Genomic DNA, 27,044 nt, shown 5'->3' on the forward strand with positions numbered 1-27,044 from the left:
TTTGACACATTCCCATCACTCTTATTACCATCATTCTTACATTCCGGTGCAACCTGCTATGTTCCAAGTTTATCCGGTATTTTCCGGCGTCAAACTTTTCTTCCAGAAGCCCCGACCCCAAGCTCTTTGAAAAGCCCCCACACAGACCCCAAGTTTCTCCGCTTCCTGTCCGCAGGCGGAACCTTAGAGCTCCGGACCCTGGCCGGAACAGTGCAGCGGTGCAGCCTCTTCCGGTTGAGGCCGGAAGTCCCTCCGAGAGGGGCGGCTCTGCGTCAGGTGACTGGAGTCCGCGTAGGAGGGGCAGAAGGTCTTGCCCAATAGATTGACCTGACTGTAGGACTGGCCAGTAGGTCCACAGATCGATAGGCTGGGCGCCCCGGGCAGCGTTAACTGAGCGGAGGCAGGTATGTGAGGGGCTGAGGGGGCGGCAGGGGTCGAGGTTGGGGAACGGGGGCGGGAGACCGAGTTCTGCCTTTCCCAGGGTGCACGGGCTACGACGCTTGAGGGGACCCAGAGACAACAAGCTTGTCCTTGTCCCGGGGCCCTCCGCTTCAGAAGAGAGGTCGGGCTGGCGTTGTGGTCTTCCGTCCCATGATTACAGGCTGGGGCAACTGAGGCCTTGAGAAAGGAAAGAGCTCATCCTAATTCCCTTTCCGTCCGTAGTACGGGGCCGCCTCTCTCTTGCGGGAGTGTGTTTAACGTGTTTGCCCTAAGTGGAGAGGCAGAGGCCGGGGAGCATGGTGAACAGATTTGGGCTGAGAGTAAGAGACCCCGCTTTGAGACTTTGTCACCTACAGCCAATCGTAGGTTCTGGGCCAAAACCTTTCCTCGTGCTGGGCCTCAATTTCCTTGTTTGCAAACCGGGGCAGTGTTGCTTAAAATGTGGTTCTCACACCATCTGCTTTGAAATCCCGTAGAATGCCGGTTTTACAGTGGGGGACTCATATCAGACATACCTGAGTTAGAATGTGGGTAGGAACCTGGGAAACTGCGTTTTGAATTTATGCCTTGGAGGTCCTGTACATGCTGATGTTTGAAGCCCATTGATCCTAAATGCCTTCCTGCTGTGAGTACTAGATATCCATTCTTCATTCTGAGGCAGCTGGAGCCAGTTCAGGAACTTTGAAAGAACTGGAAGGTTTAGCCCAGAAAAGAGCACTGGAAAGCACCTGTTTTCAAAAACTGAAAAAATTGTTATGGCGCAGAGGCCTTCCACTTCATCTTTGGGACTGAAGGAGGCAGAACTAGGACTAACAGGTAGATTCTACAGGAAGACAAGATTTTTACTTAATAGAAGAATCGTTCGAGGTGACCAGTGATGGAATGGATTGCCTCCAAAGGAATGCCTGTCGAGGGAGGTGTACAGGTATTAGATGAAGTCCTTTCCAACTTGAAAGTCTCTAAGTAGTTATTCTGAATATCTGTGGTGCTGACTGTGCTCTCAGAGTAAATGTGACTTTTCATTTTTCTGCTCTCTTTTCTTGACATTTCCATACCCTTAGCCTACATCTCCTGTAAGTGAGGCCAACACATCTGACCTTATGTAATCTTTTCCTGGTTGTCATGTGCACCATCCTTCTTTTGGAGGACTTTGGAATGACCCAACATCTGGTAGAGGTGCCTTAGATGTTTGTTGAATGAATAAGTAAACAGGACCCCACCCCCTGGGTTAGTAGCTTTTTTCTTAGAACAATTTGGAAATGCCTCTGAAGAATTTTCTGTTGGATCAGGAGAAGCCAGTGAATTCCTTGGATCATAGAATTGAGAAGTCTCAGTTGGGAGGGCACCTTGAGGTTGTTCAGGCCTGCTTTCTCCCTGTAACATAAACCCCTCTTTAATCCTCTCTCCAGCCATGTGTGTATAGATGTAAGAGAATTTTGCAGACTGTAGCCTAGCTTTCCATCCAGCATATAAAACCAGTCCTCTTTTGGATTTGACTTGCCAATTCATCCTCAATTGCATATAATCTGCAGATGATGCAACTAGCATATCTTTAGTTTTCTAATCAAACATCAAATTTCTATGTTTTGTGCTTTATAAAACTCTAAATCACTTTTCAACACCTGTTAGAATGCTTAAGAATGCTTGTGTTGTCTTATGGAGCAGAGGTTCCATATTATGACCCAATTTTGTTTACTTATTCTCTTCCCCCCCAAAATGGTTAGGGTTGATTTTTTTTGCTGTTGTTGTTGTTTTGGAGACAGGGTCTCGCTCTGTTGACTGGGATAGAGTGCAGTGGTATCATCATAGCTCACTACAATCTCACACTCTTGGGCTCAAGTGATCCTCCTGCCTCAACCTCCTAGTAGCTGGGACTATAGGCATGCACCACCACGCCAGCTAATTTTTCCACTTTATGTAGAGATGGAGTCTTGCTCTTCAGTCTGGTCTCGAACTCCTGACCTCAAGTGATCCTCCCCTCCTTGGCCTCCCAAAGTGCTAGGATTACAGGCGTGAGCCATCATGCCCGGACCCCAAACTCTCTGTTTATCTACTTGTTTGTGTTTCCTAAGATTTAAAAAAAAAAGTTGTGAAATGCTTATTCAGGTGTTGAATAAAATGATCTTAATTTGTTGGAGTTTTAAAAACTTCTCAATCTGAAAATTTCCTTTTAAAGAAGTACATGAATTGGCATTTTCATAAGTATGTTTTTCCGGCCACTGGTCTGCCTGAAAAAAAGGGTTTGATGGTAAAAATAAGTTTGGGGAAAGCTACATACTGTCATCCTTTCTTGGAGCTTCTCAGTATATATTAAGAGTACTACGTTAAAGGCACTGCAAGGCCTTGCAATAAAGAAATGTGCTTTACAAGCCAAGATAATAACTTGTTTCATTTGTTTAATCTGACATTGCCAAACTTATTTGATGTGAAACCTTTTTTTTTGTTTGTTTTATTTAATTGAAGCATGCGTTGGCAAATTCTGACCTAGAGCAAGGGTCTGCATATTATAGTCCATGCTTGTTTTTGCATGGCCTGTGACCTAAGAATGGTTTTCACATTCATAAAGGTGGGGAATAAATTAAAAGAAGAACAGTATTTCATGACATGTGGCAATTATAGGAAAATCAAATTTCAGTGTCCATGTTAGCCACACCCATTATTTACATAGTGTCTTTGGCTGCTTTATTGCTACAGCAATGGAGTTGAGTAGTTGCCACAAAGATCATATGGTCCACAAAACCTAAAGTATTTACTATATGGCCCTTTACAGAAAAAATTTGCCAACCCCTGGACTTGCATCATGTATGTTGTTTATTAACTTTTTATTTTAAAATAATTTTAGACTTGGAAAGAAACTTGTAAAAATAATACACAAACTTCCTGTACACCCTTCACCTAACTTCCCCTAATGTTAACACTGTACATAACTATATTGAAATTATCTAAACGAGAAATTTAACGTTGATATAATACTACTAACTAATCTGGAGACTTTATTCAAATTATGCCATTTGTCCCACTTACAACCTTTTTCTGTCCCAAGACCAATCCAGGATCCCACATCACATTTAGTTGTCAGGTCTCCTTAGTCTCTTCCAAACTGGGACAGTTCCTTAATCTTTTTTTGTCTTTCATGACTGTAAACTTTTGAAGAGGACTGGCCAATTATTTTGTAGAATGTCTCTCAATTTTCTTTTCTTTTTTTTAGATATAATTCACATACCATAAAATTCACCGTTTTAAAGTGTACAGTTCAATGATTTTTAGTATATTCACACAATTTTACACTCATCACTGCTAATTCTGGAGCATTTTATTACCCCAAAAAGAAACCCTGTACATGGTAGCAGTCACTGTCTATTCTCTCTTCCCATCTCCTGGCAACCACTAATCTCCTTTCTGTCTCTGGATTTGCCTATTCTGGACATTTAATATAAATGGAGTCATACAATATGTGGCCTTTTGTGTCTGGCATCTTTTATTAAGCATAATGTTTTCAAGGTTCATCCATGTTGTACCATATATCAGTGCTTCATTCCTTTTTATTGCTCAATAACATTTCATTGTAAGGACATACCACATTTTGTTTATCCATCAGTTTATTCATTAGTTGATTGACGTTTAGGTTGTTTCCACTTTTTGGTAATTATGAATTACCAAACATGAACATTCATGTGCAAGTACAAGTTATTTGAACATATTTTCAGTTCTTTTGGATGTATATCTAGGAGTGGAATTTCTGGGTCATATGAAAACTCTATTTTTAACTTTTTGAGGACCTGCTAAAATATTTTCCATAGCAGCCACACTATTTTACATTGCCACTGACAATTTATGAGGGTTCCAGTTTCTCTACATCCTCAACAACACTAATTGCCCATTTAAAAAAATTTTATCTGTCATAGTGGTTATGAAGTGGTATCTTGCTGTAGTTTTGATTTGCATTTCCCTAATGACTAGTGATGTTGAACATCTTTTCATGGGCTTATTGGCCACCTGTGTATCTTATTTGGATAATTGTCTATTCAGATCCTTTGCCCATTTTGTAATTGTGTTATTTTTCATCATGTACAATTTTGAATATAAATATTCAAAAAGTTTGCAGACCCCCTGAAGCCCCTTGAAGTAACTCAGAGTGAGCTGAATTGCAGAATCTGAGGCAATGTCAGTAACTCCCTTATCTGAATGTAGTTGGGTTTGGACATGCTGAAGCACAAAATAAGTTGTCCATTTGAGGCTTCTGATCATGCAGAGTTGGAGTGGCCATGGTCAAGTGAAAGGGATACTACTCGTGTCCAGAAACTACAGCATCATCCAGGATATGATAAGACCACTTGGGAACCCTTCTGTTTCGGAACTACTCTGGTGTTTGATTATAGGCAGGGAGTAGAGGAGTCAGTCATTGGTGGTTTGGAATGCTCGGGATAGTCTTTGGCAGCTAGCTGCTCGTGACTATAGAACTTCTAGAGCACCAGGCCTATCTTGACTCCCCAGCATTTGGCTGTAACCAGACTATCTTGGACATGTACTTTAAAACAAACAAAAACCCTAATAATTTAAATTGTGAAAGTAATATATGCTCATTTTAGACATTTTGGAAAATACAGAAAAACTTCCCTCTCCCTCACCGTAATCATCCCTAGCTCCAATATCTAAGGAGAGCCTTTGTTGGGGTTGCTATATTTCCTTCTTGTTTCCCACCACCACTGGGCACATTTTTAATGGTTGAATCATTCACCGTGTACAGTTGCATATCTTACTTTTTCCTATTAACGTTGCAATGTTAATGTCTCCATGTTTGCAAAACTCTTCTGTAAGCTTTACTTCTTTTGAGACAGGGTCTCACTCTATTGTCCAGGCTAGAGTGCAGTGGTGTCATCATAGCTCACTGCAGCCTCAAACTCCTGGGCTCAAGCGATCCTACTACCTCAGCCTCTCGAGTAGCTGGGACTACAGGTGTGCACACCTAGCTAATTTTTCTATTTTTTTATAAAGATGGAGTCTCACTCCTGCTCAGGCTAGTTTTAAGTCTTATTGTGTAGACATAATGTGTATAACATGCACTCAGCATGTTCTTAGTAAACTGTAGTTTTGATATTTTATAAGGAGCACAGATTTTCTTTAAAAAAATTTTTATTGCGGTAAAATATACATAACATAAAATACCATTTTAACCATTTTTAAGGGTACAATTCAGTGGCATTAAGTACATTCACAATATTGTATAACTATCACCACTGTCTATTTCCAGAACTTTTTCATCACTCCAAACAGAAATTCTGTACCCATTAAGCAATAACTCCTTGTTCTCCCCTCCCCTCAGCTCCTGGTTAACCTCTAATCCACTTTCTATCTCTATGAATTTGCCTACTCTAGATATTTCTAAAAAGGGAATCACACCATATGTGACCTTTTGTGGTATTATAGGAGTTTTTCCCAATTTTTTTATTGTAGTAAAATACACGTAAAATTTGCCATCTTAACCATTTTTAAGTGTACAGGTCAGTGGTTTTAAGTACATTCATATTTTTGTGGAAACATCACCACCATCTATCTCCAGAACTGTTTCATTTTGCAAAACCAAAACTTTACACCCACTAAACAACAATTTCCTATTCTCTCTTCCCCCAGCTTCTGCCAGCCACCATTCTGCTTTCTATCTCTCTGATTTGACCACTCTAAGTATCTCATATAAGTGGAATCATACAGTATTTGTCTTTTTGTGACTGGCTTATTTCACTTAGCATAGTATCCTCAAGGTTCATCCACGTTGTAGCATATGTCAGAATTTCCTTCCTCTTCTGTTGCCCAGGCTAGAGTGCCAGGGCATCAGCGTAGCTCACAGCAACCTCAAACTCCTGGGCTCAAGCAATCCTTCTGCCTCAGCCTCCCGAGTAGATGGGACTACACACATGCACCACCATGCCCGTCTGATTTTTTCTATATATATTTTTTAGTTGTCCAGCTAATTTCTTTCTTTTTTTTTTTTTTGCTTTCAGTGAACTGGTATTTTCAGTAAACTTTTTCTGAGCAGCAGGGAACAAGAATTTTTTCAGAAATCTTAGACTTGGATATAAATGTTGGCAGTAGACACAATCAATAAATATCATACAACTTCTCAAATGAAAAAGATTTCCCACTATAAATTCCTTCGCTAAACACATTCAAACACCCGACCCAGCGTGAGTCTGTCCTACACTCGCAGGGGCTACAGCCGGCCGGCACGAGGGTGCTGGGTGATGTGCAAAGGGGCAAGGTGAGAGGCAGGAAAGCAGAGTGGATTGCATTCAACTCGTACTGACAGAGAACTTCAAGTAAGGGAGGCTGGCGGCCCAGGGGTCTCGCCCATGGGAGCCTCTCCTCGGGGGCCTCAGTGGTGAGCGGCGACCGCAGCAGCAGAAACCACTGGGAACACGGCGTTTGTTCCTCCATCCTCACGCCGCCTGGCAGCCCTGCGTGAGCTGGGAGCTAAGAGAGGGGTTTTCCTTATTGTCTAGAAGCCTCTTTGCAAAAGGTCTGTTGTGACTTTGCACACTTCGTACCCAAATGGATGAAAATAATAAATAAGAATCCCGCGGGCAGGCCCTTCAGACACTTGGCCGTGTCTGTGTCATTTACGAGTCTGGGTCTTCTTTGGCACCGCGGGCCACTTGGGCTGCCACAAGTGGTTGTGGATCGTGAGCGCATCCACGCTGACGGACATGGTTTTGGCAGGGATCAAGTTAAACTGTTTTCGGTCTGAGCTGTATTTATACAGCTTGTCAATCATCTTCTTGGTGATGTTCTTTGGCCCCGTGCCAGTAAGTTTGTAGATTTCTTCAGTGTCGGGGTAGTAGCAGTAAAGCGCCCTGAACTGGCAGCCAGCGTCGCGGAACAGTATGATGATGTAGTGGTTGGCGTCACACTTCTCCAGCTCCTCCAATATTGAATTCTTGTGCGGTTCATTCACTTTTCCAGCCAGACAGCAATGGGATATCGCATTGTGAATGATAGGCTTGTTTGATTTGCTACTGGGTTCCTTAAAGAGCTTGGGACCTGTGTACTCTGCCACGGAGGCCAGGGAGGAGGCTGCAGAGGCGGTCTCCCAGTCTCGGTCCGTGCTCCTGCTGGGATTGCGGCTTAGTATGGGCAAGGCCTCCATCGACTCAACTCGCTGGGAAGGTGTGCCCCCCGAGTGAACGCTCTCTGGTTCCGTCGTCGCCGCGGAGGCCAAGGACAGGCTGGACCCAGAATGAGTCTGGCTCAGGTTGTCAGGCGTTGAAGAGCACTTGGTTCCCGAGTCACTACACGACTCTTCCCGGCGGACTGACTTTGGCCGTGGCCAAAGTCTCGTTCTTGCTCAGGCTGGTCTCGAACTCCTGACCTCGAGCAATCCTCCCACCTCAGCCTCCCAGAGTGCTAGGATTACAGGCATGAGCCACCACGCCCCGGCCTTTTTTTTTTTTTAAAGAGATAGGATCTCATTATATTGCCTAGGCTGGTCTCAAACTCCTGAGCTTAAGGGATCCTCCCACCTCAGCCTCTTGAGTAACTGGGACTACAGGCACACACCACGACTGCACCCAACTTGAATTCTCTTCCTTTTTAAGGCTGAATAATATTCCATTGTAAGTATTTGCCTCGTTTTGCTTATCCATTCATCTGTTGATGGACACTTGTATCGCTTCCATGTTTTAGCTTTTGTGAATAATGCTGCTGTAAACATGCATGTACAGTTACCTGTTTGAGACCTTGCTTTCAGTTCTCTAGGTGCATACCCAGAAGTAGAACTACTGGATCACATGGTAATTCTGTTTTTAATTTTTTGAGGAACCTCCATGCTAATTTCCACAGCAGCTGCACCATTTTACATTCCTATCAACAGTACACAAGGATTCCATTTCTCTACGTCCTCACCAAAACTTGTTTTTTTTTTTTTTTTCATTATAACCATCCTAATGGGTGTGAGGTATTTCACTGTGCTTTTGATTTGCATTTCCCTGATGAATAGTGATGTTGAGCACCTTTCCATGTGCTTTTTGGCCAGTGATATATCTTCTTTGGAGAAATGTCTATTCAAGTCCTTTGCCAGCCTTTGGGTTTTTGTTGTTGAGTTTTAGAAGTTCTCTATATATTTTGGATTTTAATCCTTTATCAGATATATAATATGATTTGCAAATAATTTCTCCCATCCTATGGGTTGCTGTTTTACTCTGTTTATAGTGTCCATTGATGTACAGAATTTTAAAGTTTTTATGAAATCCAATTCATCTTTTTTTCTTCTGTTATCTGTGCCTTGGTGTCATTCCAAGAAATCATTGCCAGAAATGTAGTTTTTAAAGTAGGGACCAAGTGGCTTCTGGTTTAAAATTCTCAGAGATGGCCCTAACTGCTACCTGGCTGTCATTACCCTTCTCTACTCTTTACATCTGCTAGAGATGACATGGGTCTGTCCTCATTTCATTGGCCATTGGGAACAAAGCACCTGAGTGGTGGGTCCTTGTCCCCCAGCTAGCCTAGGGACATACAGAAATCAAAAGCAGCACTTCTATGGTCATTGAGCTAGGTTGTACCTGCTTCTGTGGAAATGGCCTAGGGGACCAGCTGGCCATTCCACCCTGGGAACCAGTCACGAGGTTGATTCCCAACATAGTCTTTATACCATTTGACTGTTTAATATCCACTCTCCCAATTGCTCCTCAGAAGTGCCTTGTGATGTAGGTATGGTGGGGGGGGGGGGTTTAAAGATGGACAGCTCTCGGAATACAGAAGTGGATCCTGGGCAAAGCCCAAGAAAGTGTCTTGTTTTTTCTTAACACTGTCATATCCATTGAGGCAACTCTCAGTATGAGAAGCTTTTTTTTTTTTAAAGGTTAAATTCTGACTTGAGGGCGGAACCAGAACCTTCTGTGATTTATTTTTATCATTAAGCATAGTAGTTTGCATTCTCTAAATGTTTGCCAAACTCTACTGTCAATAAACATAATTAATGGAGGTGGCTCAGGACACAAGCCTGATTTGTAAAAGTTGATATTATATATTATTCAAAATGGTGTCATTTTGGTTTTATTATTTTTAACACAATCGGTCCTTCTCAGGACCCCCTATTGAAAGAAGTGAGATTGTTGTTTTGTCAAGTATATGCTGGGTGTTATTAAACTCTTAATTTTCTTCTTAATTGGTTAAATCTTGTCAACCTCATTCATTTTTTTATAGTCTACCTTCAGAATATTTTAGAGGTCTTTAGTTCAACCTCAGGTGAAATCCGGATGAATGAGATTTTTATAGAATCAGAATTAATGAGGTTTCTCTGATTGCAAGAAAACAAAAGTGAAACCCTTATTTTGTAAACTTTTGTCATAACAGAGGGAGGGCAGGAACAATTATCCCCATTTGCTGGTGAAGACGCTGGGCTAGTGAGTGGCAGAGCTGAGCCTCAGACTAAGTCCTCTGGCTCCAGATTGTCCCTTCCACTGTGTTATACTAGAAATCCACAACCCTTAGCTAGAGGTTGTCCAATCTGAAGAGCTTTTCTTTAATATAATATTTTCCTCAGCTATATTGGTTTGAATTGAAATTGGCAAATCCCATCATTCATTCACATAAATTTATCAAACATCTACTTCCTATCAGGCACTGTGCTATTGGCCCTAGGAGGTAACTCACTAGAGTGGGCGGTAGTTTAATGAATAATTAATCTTTTGTGTGAGTAGTGTTATTTCTAATAGAGGTGGGTACCCATCCAGGAAAACTTGAACCTTCTGGTTGCAGATCCCTGATTTTGTTTTTTTCATTTGCTTAAGAGTTTTGGGCAATATTTTTTTTTTAAAGTACTAACTCTAAAACAGTTTTGTAACATTTCTAGTTCTGACAAACATAATCACTGAAGAATGTTTTGGTCTTGTAAAACTGATTTTCTACAACTTCAGTTGGCTAGATTGATTCATATTGAGTTGTGGGGTTCTAAGTGCTCCTGGGCATCAGCTCCATCAATCAATACACATTTATGAGGTGCCTGGCCCTGTGCTGAGTAAGGCACCTGGAAGCTGGGTCTGGGCTTGAGGAGACACACAAGAACAGATCACAGAGGTTAAGCACTTTGCCTTGGGGTTGGGAAGCTTTGCCTCTGACTGGTTCTGTGACCATGGGCAAATGATCTGACTACTCTGAGTCTTAATTTAACATCTTGAGGGATGCTAATGATGATATAGTAGTGTTTACCTTGAGGCGGACAGTAAAGTTTAAAAGAGATAATTCATGTAAAGGGCTGAGCAAAGTATTAGCTGATGTTATTCATAGTGATAAAAAATATAACAAGTGCCCCTGATTTCAACACTTTTGGGGAAAATCTGATTTTGTCTGGATCAAACTGAGTGTGTCCCATTCTAGATTTCCTTTCGTGGCATAAACATCCACAGTGCTGATGTCTCATCTACTCTGCCTTCAAGGAACGATGCTTATTCAGAAAGAGAAGTTGTGACTCATTCATTGAACAAATTAACCAAGTGCTTGCTGATTGCATGGCTCTGTGGGGAATGTAAAGAAGGAACACACTTTCAGTGAACTCAGAGAGAGCCCTTACAAGGGAGTGGGGTTAACATTTCTTGAGCACTTAACTATGTGCCAGCCCCTTACTGTTTTTGTCTCTTTAATTCTTAGAACTGTCTTGTGAAGAAGGTAATAGCCCCATTTTCACAGATCAGTGAAACAAAGGCTCAGAGAGAAAATAGCTTGTCTGAAGTCACAGAATAAGTGGCAGAGCTGAGATTTGAACTCAGAGCTATCAGATTCCTCTGTGCCATGCTAGTTTTTAAGGATGAAAGTCCATAAAAAGTTAAGGAACAGTTTAAGGTAATGATACAAGGATGACAAAGACCAGTCTCCTGGATGACCCTTAAAAGTTTGTGCCAGTGGTAGTCCAGATCCCATTTCACCCTTTTTTTTTTTTTTTTTTCATGAAACCTGGTAATCTTTAAGAAAAATCATTGATGCATAAAACTCAGCAAATGAACAAAACACCCTTTGGATTCAGAAATAGTGGAAGAAAATATGAAAAAATAGGAACAGCTGACCCTAGAATCCCTACTCAAATATGTGTTATAGTTGGAAATTGCTGTATCTCTAGGGCCTAGCATAGTGTGTGGAACATAATGGATCTTAATAGCTAATTAGTAAGTGAATTAGTGAATTTAAAGTATTTTCCCCAGGCTGCCAAAATTACACCATATTTGTCATTTGATTTGGCATACATTCTCTTTTGAAAACATCCATGTCATTGTCAAGGGTGTGGGGAAACAAACAGTCTTATGTATTTCTCATGGGAATGTAAATTGGCACATCATTTCTGGAGGGTGTTTGGCACTATCAAATTTACAAATATAGATACAATTTAACCCTGCAGTTCTACTTCTAGGATTTATCCTAAAGGTATATCCTAGCATCATTGGTCTCTAAGGTGGGAAACAGGGAGACTGGGTGCCAGAGATGGGAGAGAGACATTGCAATCTATATCCTTTTATACCTTTTGAATTTGAGCCATGTAAATGCGTTACTTATTAAAAAACTAAATCATTAACATTTTAAAATGCTAAAATTTTTGAGATAGTCTCTACTCTAAGGATCAATCACACCTAATCAAATTGCTTTCCTTTTTGAACTCTACTGAAGATATGGGACCTTTAACATTTTTCCTTATTTTTTCTGAGTATTAACAGAGTACTCAGCCTGAGCAACAATAGTGAAATCCTGTCTTTTTAAAAAAAGTTTTTTTTTTTTTAAATTAGCTCGGTGTGGTGGTGCATGCCTGTAGTCCTAGCTGCATGGGAGGCCGAGGCAGGAGGATTGCTTGAGTACAGGAGTTTGAGGTTGCAGTGATCTGTGGTCACGCCACTTCACTCTAGCCTGGGCAACAGAGTGAGATCCTATCTCTTAAAAAAACTGGCCAGGCACAGTGGTTCACACCTGTAATCCTAACACTTGGAAGACTGAGGATTGCTTTGAGGCCAGGAGTTTAAGACTAGCCTGGGCAATATAGTGAGACCTGGTCTCTACAAAAAATTAAAACAAAACAAAACACAGTGCTGACTATGGAAAAAGTAAGAAGTAGAGGTAAGTTTTTAAAAATGCTTAAGAAATTTATCCATAATTCCATAGTCCAGAGACCACTACAGTTAATATTTTTGGCCTCTTTTTTTCCTTTTTAACTTGTTGATATCATATAATATGTTCAATTTTGTATATAATTTTGCATCCTGCTTTTTTCACTTAAAATTATGTCATATAATTAAGATTCCTATGTGAGCAAAATCTATGGAAACATTATTTTTAATGGCTGTGTAATCTATCATGTGGATGTACCAGTTTACTTAGCCAGGGAGTGGGAGCTGGATGAGTAGAGAAAGAGACGTTAAAATCATGGAGCCCTTTGGAAAGTTAGTGGTCTGGTTGAGGTGTCCCAATAGGGAGTATAAGCTAGGCAGGCCAGGGCTAAAGGGCACTAGGAATCTTTTCTTCCTACTTCAGTCCTGGCCCTTGTTGCCTTACCATCCCTATATGTGCCCTGGCCCCCAGCTGCACTGAATTCAGCACAGTGAATTGTCCTCTTGTCCCATGGGCTGTGTCTACATTGTCCCCATCATCCCCTGCCCTCAAGTACTGTATACACACCTCTGTCAGTGCCCAGTACACTGGGTTGCCTTGTTGGTTTACTTGTCTGCAGACCTTTAGACTGAAACCTTTTATCTATGTATTATCAGTGCCTGGCAAATAATAGAATCTTTAATAAATCTTTGAAGGTAGGAGTGGAGTTGGTTGAGTAAATAGAGAGATTAGAGAGTACCAGAGAAAAGGACCAGTGTAGCCCCAAGGAAAAGAGGCCAGTCCTCTCATCCTTCTCTGTTCTTCTGGTCCTGAAAGGCCCTTCATGCCCTTGGTCCTATAATTGAGGGCGAGGTCTCTGTGGGCTAGCCCAGACACCATTTAGACTCTAAAATTTTAGAACTGATTTCTTTGTGTACCAAGTTCCAATCAACTTACATTTCTTCCCACTCCAACATTCTGTGAGTGTGATGTAGACATTCTTGGAATGCAGGTCCCGTCTCTGCCTGCATGTGGCATAGCAGCAGTCTAATGAGTGGCGCAGACAGTCTCAGGTATGCCAAGGTTCCTGGCAGAAAGCTTCTGTATGAATAAGCATGTGCCCACAGGAGCACCTCTGCTGGGATCGTGCCAGTTATTTATCACTCAAATTTGTAATCTTCATAACTAAGATCAACATTTCTAGGTGCGTCTGTGCATCCTGGTCCAGGAATTCTTAAAGATGTAGAGAAGACAGATTATGAATTCCTTCAGTTCTCTAGAACCTGAGAACTGAACACAAGAATGCTACGAAGAGATTTCCTCATGTGGTCAAGTTTCCTGGTGGTTCCTGCAGGAATATTCAACTCGTGTTCCCTCACTTGCTCAGTTCCTGTGAGGTGGGCCAGGGCAAATATTAGTAGATCAAAGGCCAGTTCTGGAAAGGTAATAGGTGTGAGGGTTTTGGGTAAGTCAACTTAAGCTTCCAGGCTCTGCGTTCATAAGAAATCATTAAGTACTGCAAATCTGCTTTAGTCCCAGCACCACATATGTCACCTTGGATGTCTCAAAGTTAGGAATGTTTATCAAAACTAGGTGTAAACTTATTAAATGATCAGCTGTGTCCCAGAAGGTCCAAATGCTAGGTGTTCTGAGATCTGAGCAGACTTGTCCCCTACTCCCCAAGTTTATCTGACCTCACTTATAGTCCCTGTGGATTGTAGATGGGGTTGTACATTTTGAAGGGCAAGCCCTGAGGTTACTGTCTCTCTCAGACACTATTTTTTGTGCTGATATTGCTTTATGCTTTTAGTAGAATTCTGTCCTGTTCTAGAGCTTGGTTTCTGAAGCTGTTCATCAGAGAATCATCTAGGGTGGTGGTGGTGGGGACACATTAAAAATATATAGATTCTTAGGCCCAATCCAGGTCCAGATCTATTTAAATTACTGAAGAGTTTGGCAGCCAGATGTCTAGGGGGTGAATGAAGGTACTTGTTTAGGATAAACAAGCAAAAAAACAGCTGAGTTTGTTGGAGCCCCTTGTTAAGGATTCTCTCAATTATTTATGGGCCTTCTTTAGCTTCTATACTAGACTCCAGGGCCTCAACTTTGTCTTGCTCTTCTTTATGACTCCTCCACAGTTGGTAACACCAGACCTCAAATGTAGTTGACCCTGGAAAACTGTTGGATGAATGGATGAGTGATGAGTTTGCTCTACATGCACTTCAAAGAGTATAAAAGTTACAACATTGCACAATGAATTTGAGGGAAAACAAAGACCAGGTATTTAATTTTTTAAAGCTGCATATAATGGGGTAACATACAAGAGTGAAAAGAGGCCTGGCTTAGTGGCTCTTGCCTATAATGCCAGCACTTTGGGAGTCCGAGGCAGGAGGATCACTGGAGGCCAGGAGTTCAAGACCAGCTTGAGCAAGAGCAAGACCTTGTCTCTACAAAAAAAATAGAAAAATTAGCAGGATGTGATGACATGTGCCTGTAGTCCAAGCTACTCAGAAGGCTGAGGCAGGAAGATTGCCTGAGCCCAGGAGCTTGAGGCTGCAGTGAGCTATGATGACACCACTGCATTCTAGCCTGGCCAACAGAGCAAGACCCTGTCTCAAAAAAGGGGGACGGGGGCAAGGGGGAAGAGTGCTGATGCTGTGTTAGGAAGTATGAATTTGTTATTGTATGGTAGCCTGGCCTTAGGCAAGTCATCTAACCTCTAGTCTCATTTTACAGATGAGGACATTAGGCCTCATCTCCTCAGATGAGGAGCAAAAGCAGTGATAGGTGTGAATATGATTTGAAAAGTGGAAAGTGGATTCAGTCAGGGTTGAAGAATGGGCATGGTAGGTACAAGGACACAGAACCAGCCACAACAAGGTTGCTATGTGGGCAGGTCAAAGTCCATAGGCCCTTCAGGGATCAGGAGAGATTTTAGCAGACGGCACCATGGGTATGCTCAGGGCCTGACTCTTTTTTACTTTGTCCCATCCTGAGCTGACCAGGGAGGGCCTTCTATTCTTTGGGCCATTGTCCCAGTCCTGCTGGGCCCATATGAAGCTGTGGGTACATTCGTTTGTTCTGCAGATGCTCAGTAGACAGTTTCCAGGGAAGGCTGCTCATCTCTGCCATGCAACCCTGATGTGGTGAGATTTGTGTGCCTGGGGGTAGGGAGGAGGTGAGGCTAGGGACCAGGACCAGTGTGCGGCTCTGGGGCCCAGGATATGTTGCAAAGAGAGGTTTGTGAGCAGCAGGCCTGGGAGTTGACCAAAACCAGTCATGCATGCCCACACCTACTCACTCAGCAAATATTTAAGTGCCTACTAGGATGAGCCTCTACAACCCAGGTAGGGACCATATATTTAGTCTTCTAAGAATTAGAATGAAAAAGAAAAACAAACAAACAAACAAAAACCTTAAAGCTGAAGTTATTTTAAAAAAGTAAAGAGAATGAGAATGATGAGGTCTACCTGGATTTGAGGCATGTAAGCCTGCCCCAGTGCCAGGGCTGCCACTCTTTGCAAACTCTGAGCTGACCTGTTAATGTCCCCTGACCTTTCCCACTCCATCATCTACCTTGACCCAGGTTGTCTCCTTATGCCTGAGTGTAGGAGTATGGGCTGTACAGAGCCTTGTTGGGTCTAGGGAGTGTGGATGGCAGTGGACCAGCTAAGTGATGTGTGTGTATACCTCCCCTGCAGCAACAGCACCCTCCTACCTTGGTGGACCCTGTAGGTCCCTGTGTTATCTCATATGCCCACCTCAGGAGCCATGTAGGAGGTATGATACCCTCATATTTCAGGTGAAAGAGAGTGAAGCCATCGAGGGATCTACCAGGGCCGCATGGACCATCTGTGGTGGAGCTAGGATTTGAACTCAGAGTTTAGGATTGGGGAAAAGTGGGACATTGGAGAAATTTTTTTTAAATGTTAGTATTTTGTCTGGTTTCAATTCAAAAGTAATACATGTAAAGATGTCAGTTTTGTAAACTTGGAGGACTTAGAAAGTATAAGTCATAACCTGTAAGCTCCTACCAATACAAAGATAATCCCTATTAATAGGTTGGTATGTTCTTCCACATTTTTAAAGACATTTTCTAATATTTATATTCATTATTGTAACAAATGTAATATACTTAGATTTTATGATTTCCTTTTTAAAGATGTTATGTAGGCCGGGCGCGGTGGCTCACGCCTGTAATCCTAGCACTCTGGGAGGCCGAGGCGGGTGGATTGCTTGAGGTCACGAGTTCGAGACCAGCAAGAGCGAGACCCCGTCTCTACTAAAAATAGAAAGAAATTATCTGGCCAACTAAAATATATATAGAAAAAAAATTAGCCGGGCATGGTGGCGCATGCCTGTAGTCCCAGCTACTCGGGAGGCTGAGGCAGGAGGATCGCTTAAGCCCAGGAGTTTGAGGTTGCTGTGAGCTAGGCTGACGCCACGGCACTCACTCTAGCCCGGGCAACAAAGCGAGACTCTGTCTCAAAAAAAAAAAAAAAAAAAAAGATGTTATGTAAAAGTAATATTTGTTATTAAATATTAAAATAGGACAAGAATATAAAAATTCAAAGCTCCCTATCCCTTATAATCCCAGAAATAACTGTAGATAGTTTAGTGTGTGCCTTTTAGGCATTTCCTCTGTGTGTGTGTGTGTGTGTGTGTGTGTGTGTATGTATGTGTGTGTATACACAGATACATATATATATATATATATATATATATATATATACACACCAATTTCCGTACTTTGTTTTTACCAAAATGAGTTCATATACATATCTTCTGCACTCTGACCTTTTTTTGAAAATACCTTTTATTATGGAAGTTTCAAAAACACACAAAAATAGACGAGTACAGTGAACCCCCATTCATTATCTAGCTCCAACAACCAACTTCCTTATTCTTGTTTTGTCTTTTCTCTCCACTTTTATTTTTACCTCTGGAGTACTTTAAAGCAGATCCCAGGCTGGGTGTGGTGGCTCACACCTGTAATCCTAGCAGTTTGGGAGGCTGAGGCGGGAGGATTGCTTGAGACCAAGAGTTTGAGACCCTGGGCAAGAGTAAGACCCCATATCTACAAAAAATAGAAAAATCAGCCAGGCATCGTGGTGTGTGCCTATAACTCGGGAGGCTGAGGCAAGAGGATCACTTGAGCCCAGGAGTTTGAGGTTGCAGTGAGCTATAATGATGCCACTGCACTCTAGCCGGGGCAGCAGAGTGAGACTCTGTCTCAAAAAAAAAAAAAAAAGCAGATCCCAAACATCTTATCATTCCTTCATTAATAAGTATGTATCTCCAGCAGATGAGACTTTTTTTTTTAAAAAGTTACGCAATGCCATTATTATACACAACAAAATTAACAATAATTCCTTAATATCAACTAACACTTAGGCTAAATCCAATTTTTGTTATGTCACAGATATATTTTTTACAGTTGGTTTATTTGAATCTGGTTCCAGTGAGATCCACACACTATACATAGTTGATATGTCTCCTGTGTCAATGTTTAACTCCAGGCCCCTCCCATGCTATCTATTTTTTGGAGAACTTGGGTTACTTGTCCTGTAGACAGTCTCCACATTCTGAATGTGGCTTATTACATCCTCATGTTTAATACATACATATATCCTCTGTATTTTCTGTAAATGGGTAATTCATTTTAGAAGCTTGATTGATGTGGTGTCATACACTTACTGTTGCATCACATCAGGAGGCTGCTAAGATTGACCGGTGAACCTGACTTTATGGTTGTCTTTCTGCATCTGTATACATAGTTCTTAGTTTTAAAAGATTTTTTAAAAAACAAAGAAACACATGGGTGGGGTACTTAGGGTACTTGAGGTGGAATGATGAGGAAAGGCCACAGTGAGGCCCTCAAAAGCAGGCTCTATCCGGAGACAGAGAGCAGGTGTGTGCAGAGAGGAGATAGCACTGGATCAGGGAGAAGGTTTGGAGCTGAGGCCAGCAAGGCACTGGTGCTGCCAGCAGCCAGCTGTCCTTCTGGGACATTACGTAAAATGATGTAACTGAGTGAAAAAGTAGCAGTGAGCTGGCGGCCTCTCCCTGCTCAAATCACTGAGCTGCTGTCGTGGTGAGGGATGCTCGTGAGGCCGGAGCTCTAAGTCCACTGTGTAAGGGAAGACAGGCTTCTTGGTCTGAGAAGCTTTTTGGTCCTTATCTCCTCATACTTTGGAAGCTGAAATCGGGTGGACTTTTGGTGCTCCAGTGGTGAGTTCTGGACTTGTGGAGGGGCCACCCCACTTTGGAGATGGTGAGATGATGTGGAGTGGCACAGTCTAAGAGCTGGAAGGGGGCACATAGGAGACCATGTAGTCTAAGGCCTCATTTTACAGAGGAGAAAACTATGGCCAGAAGAGGAGAAGGGAGGTCCCCCAAACCGTGTAGCAAGCTGGAGGCTCGGCTGAGGCCAGCATCCAAGCCTCCAGTTTTCTGACTATGGTAATCAGCCAACATTTCCTATTTGGCATTTCTGAGATGCTGAGGGTGGCCAGATAGGCTCCTTGACAGATTCTCAATGTGCACCCAGGATTTCTCTGCATCCCTTACTGTTGGTCTCATCCTCCTTGTTCAACTCCTGGCTGAGTTCTTTGACTTGGAGATGGTAGTCAGCAATAGTCTGTCTCTACCAGCATTTGGTGGTCAGCTTGTTCTGTGGTGCTTCGGTAGTTTGAATACAAACAGGATGTTGTGAGTCCCAGTCTCAGTTCCACATTAGTCAGCTAGCCTAGGTACCTCAGGCTGCAGTTTCCAAAAGAGCTTGGACCAGATCAAGATTGCCCAAAGCATAGTATGAGTTTGCCAGATTATTTCAGGTGATATGAGGATAAAACATTTTTTTTCTTCATTATATTTATATTTATCTTTCTATTTAAGATAATTCTGGTTTTCTATTTACAGCAATGACATAAGCCTTCACTTTAAATGTATTGAGGGCAAAAAATTGATAGATTTAGACAAAATAAGTTAGGTAGTATTCCAACATGGCACAAGGAGGAATGAAAAAGATTGCAGTGTGGAAGTTGTTGGACCAGATGAACTTTCTGGTCGTTCCTAGCTTGCTAACCTTTCATAGTTATAGGAACTTGTTTATGTTCTTGCATATACCAATCACAACCTTCCTGCTTGAGCAGATTAACCCACCAATATAGAGTCTGTCCAAAGTTAGAGGACATCCTGAGTGTTCAATTTAATTGAGCATATCTTTACCATCTAGATAGCTTTCATGGGAAAATGTAAAGACAAGTGAGATAGGGTCCCAGTTCCTATAGAAAACCAAATCTGGAGGCTGCTCTGTATTTGTGCAGTTGTAAATCCGTGTGATATGTTCTGGGTCTTGTTCATGAGAAGTTTCTGAGTCATTGCCCTCTAGGTAGTGTGCGCCATGAATGTCATCCTCTGCAGCCCTTTGCTCAGGGCTTCAGTCATAATCAGCTCTGGAGCTGAGAGAAGATGGGGGTGTTGGGATGGAAGCTGAGTAGTGGCCTGCAGAAATGGGCAATCAAAGGCTCTCTGTATTTCAGGATTTCCCTGGGGAGAATCTTCGCTCAGAGCTTTGCTGACGGCCAAGGATGGCGAGCAAGGGGCCCTCGGCCTCTGCATCTTCTGAGAACTCCAGTGCAGGGGGTCCCAGCGGGAGCAGCAATGGTTCTGGCGAGAGTGGAGGGCAGGACAGCACCTTCGAGTGCAACATCTGCCTGGACACAGCCAAGGATGCCGTCATCAGCCTGTGTGGCCACCTCTTCTGGTCAGTATCCCTGTGGCCGACCCAGAGGACACACTGCTAAGTTTCGAGAGCCTGTGGCCCTGGGCAGCTTTGGAGCAGAGGGCTTCCCACCCACTTTGGGTCCTGATACACTCAGGCCCAAGAGACAGGAGACCTGGGTTCCTATCCCAGCTGAGCTACTGATGAGCTGGGTGACTTTGGGCAAATCCTGTCTGTGCTGTGGGCTCCTCTCCCCATCTCAAAAGTAATAATACTTACCATTTACTACCTGCCACTTGCTGCGCTGAGCCTAGAGGCAATGTAGCATAGTGGTTGTGAGCAGGACTGTGGAGCCAGACTTCCTCCCTCTGAACCTTGACTCTGCCACTTTCCTACTGGATGACCTTGGCAGGGTGCTTACACACACACACACTGCCTCATTTTACAGGGTTGTTTGCAAGTATTAAATGACTCAAAATATGTAAAAGGCTGAGAAAAGCACATAGTATGCAATAAATACTATGTGTTAGCTATGACCATATAATTGTTACTGTATTTTATATTTGTATATATATCAAATTGAAGTGGTAGGATCAGTGTCCATTCCAGCCTTAGTGATTGCAGAAACCCCTCCTGGCTCTGAGAACCTGGGTGAATGTGGAGTTAAGTTTTTTTTCTCTCGAGATTTTGAGCTGAACCTTGAAGGCTGAACTGAGAGTGCCAGGTAAGATGAAGAGTGTGTGCCACCCCAAGGCAGGCAATTTCTAGGGACAGGCATGTGCTGTTGAATTCATCTGAGACCCTGAGGCTACTCTATGCCTCTCATAACACCCTAGATGAGGGACTGGGCGTGTTAGGAAATAAGAATGGTTGTGGGAGGGTTGGGCCAAATTATCAAACCCAGATTTGACTGAAAGGACATAAAGCTAATGAATATTTTTGAGCAGGGAAATGGTGTGAAGAAAGAATCATTTTAACAATATTTAAGGGAGTTTAAGTTGACAACAGTGTAAAAGATAAATTTATTGGTGAATTAATAGAATGGAGCAGAGATTTTTGTTCTTGAGGCTCATTGCACTATGTAGAAACTGTGGTGATTAACCCTCTCCTAGAAATTGGAGATAACTTCAAGGTATCATCATAAAACCAGTCTTGAAATGAGTGACAAAATTAAGAGGCAGGGTACTATTGGAAAGAACATTGCCTCTAATATGAAACAGACACTTCCAGTCTGGATGGTGTGTCCCTGGGAAATCTGCTAGCTTCTCTGTACTTCAGTTTCCTCATCTGTAAAATGGAGATAATTCCACCCTTCCCCCATAGGTTAATGTGACCATCCAGTGACATTAACAAATAAAAAGCTATTCAGCCACAGCCTGGCACACAGTACAGTCTTTCACCACATGGTGACATTTTGTTCAACGACAGACCGCATGTATGATGGTGGTCCCATAAGATTATAATGGACCTGAAAAATTCCCATCATGTAGTGTTGTAATGTAGAGCAATGCGTTACCTTTTCTATGTTTAGATATACAAATACTTACCGTTGTGTTACAGTGGCCTACAGTATTCAGTACAGTCACATGCTGTATGGGTTTTAGCCTAGGAGCAATAGGCTCTACCGTATAGTGTAGGTGGGTAGCAGGCTGTACCATCTAGGTTTGCGTAAGTACACTATGATGTTCGCACAATGATGAAATCGCCTAATTACGCATTTCTTAGAATGTATCTCTGTCATTAAGTGCCACATGACTGTAGATGCTAAATAAATGGGAGGAATCACTGTCATTGTTACAACCCTGACCTTTCTCCTAAGGGTCATCTAGTCACCATCACTTCTCCCCTACAGCCTTTGAGGGAAGTTGCCAGTGGAGATCTGCTATGATTTGAGGTGTTCTCCACTCAGTTTAGAATGGCATCACGAGATTAATGCTGGATTCAGATGTGAGGCATGTTATGTCCAGGAAGATTGTGTATCTGATTTGTGAAGCTTAACTGTGATTCAGAAATTGGGCAAGGAACTATCCTCTGAGTCCAGGGTTTGCTTAGCTAGAGAAGATACATGGTATGTAAGGGACAGAAATCATGTCTGCATTTTCCACTCTCCTGGCACATAGTAGGTATACCGTAGATATTTGTTGAATGAATGAATAAGAGAGAGAGAAAAAAAAATCTGGAGTTGAATAATTTTTCCTTCAACTCTGTAAATGTCATTTTTTATATGCAGTGCTAGGTGACAGAAAAGGCAGTGACCTGAAGTCAGGAGATGTATATTTTAGTCCTGGTGCAAGTCATTTCATGTTTTTGAGCCTTGGTTTCCTCTTGAAAATTGAGAGATTGAGCAGTAGCTCTCTAAGCTGAAGGCAGCCTTTTCTGTCGAGTAGCATCCCCGTCCTTTCCCTTACTTAAAGATGTGGAGTAGACCTGAACTTTTAAGCTGCTTCCAGCAGAGCTCTCAAGGAGGACAATCTGAAGATTTTGTTAAACTGCATCTGGACTACCTGAGAGTCCACACATCCCTTGTGAGCCTGAGGAGGCTATGAACCCACTGAAATCGAGTATAAAATAGTATGTGTGTGCACGTGCATAAGAATGTTCCCATGAATTTTACTGCACAGAGGGTCCTTAGCTTTCATTGAATTCTTTCAGCGGCTGTAACTTCTCAAAGATTGGCTGGTAGAGAAGCTGGGTCTGGGTGGTCTGGGCCCTGTGGGTCCTCATGTGTAGTGAGATCCCAGGGGCAGAGACTGGGGTCTTGATTCCATTGCTTCATTTTTCCTATGATTTTAGTACAGTCTTAGCTAATTTCTGATACCAGTAGTCCCTACAGAACCTCAGTGGGGTTATAGTGCCCCACAGTTTTCTCCCTTCTGCTGCTCCCACCCCACCCATCAAGTGTTTTGCTAATAAAAGCATTTTTCTTCCTTTCCTCCTTTCTGCTCCTTGATGACTGGTTGCCCTGGGGACTCTGACAGTTGGCCGTGTTTACATCAGGTAAGATGTATTTCACTTTACTTTGTCTTTCATCAGCTATGGTTGCACAAGGCAGCCCTGGTCTCAGGAGACTGCTGTCAGAAGCTGCAATCTCCCCTGCTTGTGGGCTCATTGGCCTGCTTACCCCCAACCCTCTTTACAGTACACACCTGCCCACTGAAAGCCACATGATGAAGGAAGGGGTTTATGTGATACTCAGAATGGTCCTAACTCTGCCACTGATGCCTTTGTGGCCTTGGCAAACACCACCTCTCAGGGTCTCAGTTACTCATTTATAAATTGGGTTGCATTTGATAGTATGTTAGGTCTATTTTATTTTTGAGATTCTGCCTCTGTAAAGAGTACCTCCTTCACCTCTTCTGGAGCTGCTTGGAAAAAAAAAAAAAGAGTACTTCCTATCATATCAACATTTCCCCTTACCCTTAAACCTCTTAAAAATGTTAAGAAGGAGAAAACCTTTTTGGTTTGGGGGTGAGGGTTTGTTTTCCTAGCTTTAGCTTATTACGAATACCAGTTAGTGTTCACCAAGACCCAGACACCTGCTTGGTAAGGCAGAGCTGGGACTGGCATTTACAACTGGCTGTGAATAATCACTGCCAGCTGAATGTCCTCACGGTTGTCAGCAGTAGAGCACCATGTTGGATGTGGCCTAGGAATGTGGGGGGAGGACAGAAGTTCCAGATTGCTAAAGCCACAGAATCTGGATGGGAAGAAGAAGGAGGGGACAGGACTGCATATTCTGACCCCAGCAGGACCTGGTAGAACGTATTGGCTGTGAGTTTATGAAGAGCATGTAACATATAAATTTTGGAGCCATTGACAGTAAGATAAAGAAAGTAGGATGTAAAATCATTAAATGTTGTTGTCTCCTTAGCCCTGAAGTCCTGGATTCCATGTATATAATAAACCTCGTAGTTTTGTGTCTAAAGATGTTATTTATGTTCTAAATTAAATGTTGAAAAAATATACATACAAAATTATTTATTAAAGACACTAACATGTTTTATCACTTTTGTTTTTAAGAAGGTTAAGCAAGGCTGGGTACGGTGGCTCATGCCTATAATCCCAGTGGTTTGGGAGGCCAAGGCAGGATAATTGCTTGAGGCAGGAGTTTAAGACTAGCCTGAGCAACATAGTGAGACCCTATTTCTACAAAAAATTTTAAAAATTAGCTGGATGTGGTGGTATGTGCCTATAATCCTAGCTCCCCAGGAGGCTGAGGAGGGAGGATTGCTTGAGCCTATGAGTTCGGGGTTACAGTGACCTATGATTGCCCCACTGCACTCCAGCCTGGGCAACAGAGTGAGACCCTGTCTCACAAAAAAAATTTTTTTAATGAAACAAGTTGAAAGGGCCTGGGAAACCCCAAACAGGATTTTTTAAATGTATCTTTTTATTTTTTTGTTTGAGACAGAGTCTTGCTCTTACTTCAGGCTAGTCTTGAGCTCCTGACCTCAAGCAGTCCTCTCGCCTTAGCCTCCCAGAGTGCAGGAATTACAGGCGTGAGCCACCATGCCCAGGCTTTTTTTTTACATTGAAAGAAATAGTTGAATGCAAGACTCAAGGAAAGTACATAAAAAACATTAAGCAAATTTAGATAATCAGTGAAACCTATCCTTTGGCACATAGTAAATAACCAGAAAATGATCAGCTTTTCTCCAAATGCTGATGTCTGTGATACACAGTTGTTTGAGAAATGGTATAAAAATGAGAGAGTGGCCAGACTCCTGTAATCCTAGCACTTTGGGAGGCTGAGGTGGGAGGATCACGTGAGTCTAAGAAGTTTGAGCGAGACTCTGTCTCTACAAAAAAATAGAAAAAATAAGCTGGGTGTGGTGATGCACGCCTGTAGTACCAGCAACTTGGGAGGTTGAGGCTGGAGGATCACTTGAGCCCAGGAGTTTCAGGTTGGTGTGAGCTATGATGATGCCACTGCACTGTAGCCAGGGCGACAGAGCGAGATCCTGTTTCAAAAAAAAAAGAAATATCACAGAAAGAAAAATATGACTGACAGGATAACATAGTTGCTCCTTCCAGGAAGGTGGAGATTTAAAGTTCACTGCACTCATACCAGCAGCCTAAAGTGAGGCTAGGTATATCAGACCCCTCGACAGCCTGAGGCTTGTCATTTCTTCCTGCTGTGTTACTAGGAGCCCCTGGAGAAAAACAGAGCATGAAGAAGCCTGTTTAATTATGATGGTATTTAAAGGCAATTTTGATTTCACCACTGGTAAATATTTATTGAGTGCTAGGAGCAGGAGTCACAGGGTCAGATTCCTAACCCTGCTCTTGTTGGTATTTCCCAGTTTGAGGCCTCTGGCCTGTGGTATTCTCCTGCAGACTCTGACTGACCACTCTGTGGTGGGCCTTGGACCATTCATGCATTTTTCTCTCCTGCTTGCAGTGGTTGGAAACCAGACCTAACAGACAGGTGTGTCCAGTTTGCAAAGCCGGCATCAGCCGAGACAAGGTCATCCCGCTGTACGGCAGGGGCAGCACTGGGCAGCAGGACCCCAGGTGAGGACTTGGGGTGTCTATCCCACCTACTTCTCCCCTTGGACATAAATTTACTTTCATCCAGCATCCCCAACGCCACCCTCTGCTTAGTGCTCGATGATCCCTAAGTTCTGAGGCAATCTGATCCAGATGGGACTCTGCTGGGAGGGATGGCAGGGAGCCAAGTTGCCACTTGCTGGGCTGTAATACAGATACCCCATTGGGTGTCATCTGCCCTTAGGCAGGCAATGTGCTGGGTCTAGGGACCCAATTGTAGGGTCAGAGTGCTGTGAAAGAGCACCTGTTGCAGCCTAGGAAGGAGGATGTATGGCAGGAGAGTCTACAGGGAGTGGGGTTGCTACAGTGGTGATGTGTAAAGTTCGGGGGGAAAGAGAGCAGGGAGTCTGGGTAGCTTGATGGAGTTTGGGTCTTCTAGAAGTGGAGATGTGGGTGGGTTCAGCATTCTGCAAACACAAATACTAAGAGCCCTTCATGGTCTGGCACCCCCCAAGTTCTCCAAAAGCATCTCTTACCTTCTCCCACCCACTCGGGCATACCCTATATACCAGACATATTAGACTTCTCTTAAAGGGACTTGTCCTTTCACATTCATCAGCCTTTGCATTTTCTCTCTCCTGTGCCTTGTCTGGCTCCCCAGTCCTACTCAAACCACCCCCACCCTTGCTGCCTTTTCTAACTTCTACCCATCTTTTATGAGCAACCCTAAAGTCACTTTCTGTTTGAAGTGGTCTTCCCCATGTTAGTTGCTGTCACCGTGTCCCCACTGCACTCTATTAAATAAGGCCCTTCCCACGCTGTCTTGTTATTGAACAGTATCCCCCTTGAAACTGTAAATACTCCAAGAGTAGAATTTGTTTTAAGTATTGGTAGCATCCTGCCTAGTGCCTGATGTGTAACAAGCCCTCAGTCAAGCTTTCGTGGGATGAGTGATTGGAGGGGCTGAGAGTCAGAGGTGAAAAGAATAGCACTGGGTACTTACCCAAGAGTAGTGGGAATAAAGCTGAAGTTATTAGGGACGGATCAGAGAGCCACGAATCTCAGCCCTCTCTCTGACAAGCCACCCTCTGTTTCAGTTTGAATTTGGGATTTCTGACACCCATGGCACCAGTATCTTCCAGGCCCAGGAATGGCATCTGGTCATTCCTAACCAGTCTGGGTCAGGATCTCTGTGAGAGGCTGTAGTGCAGTCTGATGAATATATCCTAATAAGCTGATTTTCTCCCTAGTTTTCTATATAGTTGGGAAGAACAATTGCAGGTAGAATGAAGAGCAGTTAGTATTTGGTTTAATTCAGCATAAGCCCTGT

The 27,044-nt window shown here is 42.9% G+C and overlaps 2 protein-coding genes across 2 annotated transcripts in view; one reads left to right on the forward strand and one right to left on the reverse strand.

Annotated features, from left to right (window-relative positions):
- Window positions 1-281: 281 nt before the first annotated feature.
- Window positions 282-27,044, forward strand: part of RNF185 (ring finger protein 185) — a 35,903-nt gene continuing 9,140 nt past the window's right edge. Inside the window, exons 1-4 of the mRNA XM_045534501.1 lie at window positions 282-404; window positions 20,043-20,266; window positions 23,203-23,221; window positions 25,626-25,738. Coding sequence (XP_045390457.1) covers window positions 20,091-20,266; window positions 23,203-23,221; window positions 25,626-25,738 — 308 coding nt within the window. The 5' untranslated portion in view covers window positions 282-404; window positions 20,043-20,090. The remainder of the gene's footprint in view (window positions 405-20,042; window positions 20,267-23,202; window positions 23,222-25,625; window positions 25,739-27,044) is intronic.
- On the reverse strand, window positions 6,438-7,758 carry LOC123625861 (calmodulin-regulated spectrin-associated protein 1-like). Its single transcript, XM_045534502.1, has one exon. The coding sequence runs from the start codon at window positions 7,580-7,582 to the stop codon at window positions 7,052-7,054; it is 531 nt and encodes a 176-aa protein (XP_045390458.1). The 5' UTR covers window positions 7,583-7,758; the 3' UTR covers window positions 6,438-7,051.

Source organism: Lemur catta, chromosome 21, assembly GCF_020740605.2.
Source record: "Lemur catta isolate mLemCat1 chromosome 21, mLemCat1.pri, whole genome shotgun sequence".
NCBI lineage: Eukaryota > Metazoa > Chordata > Mammalia > Primates > Lemuridae > Lemur > Lemur catta.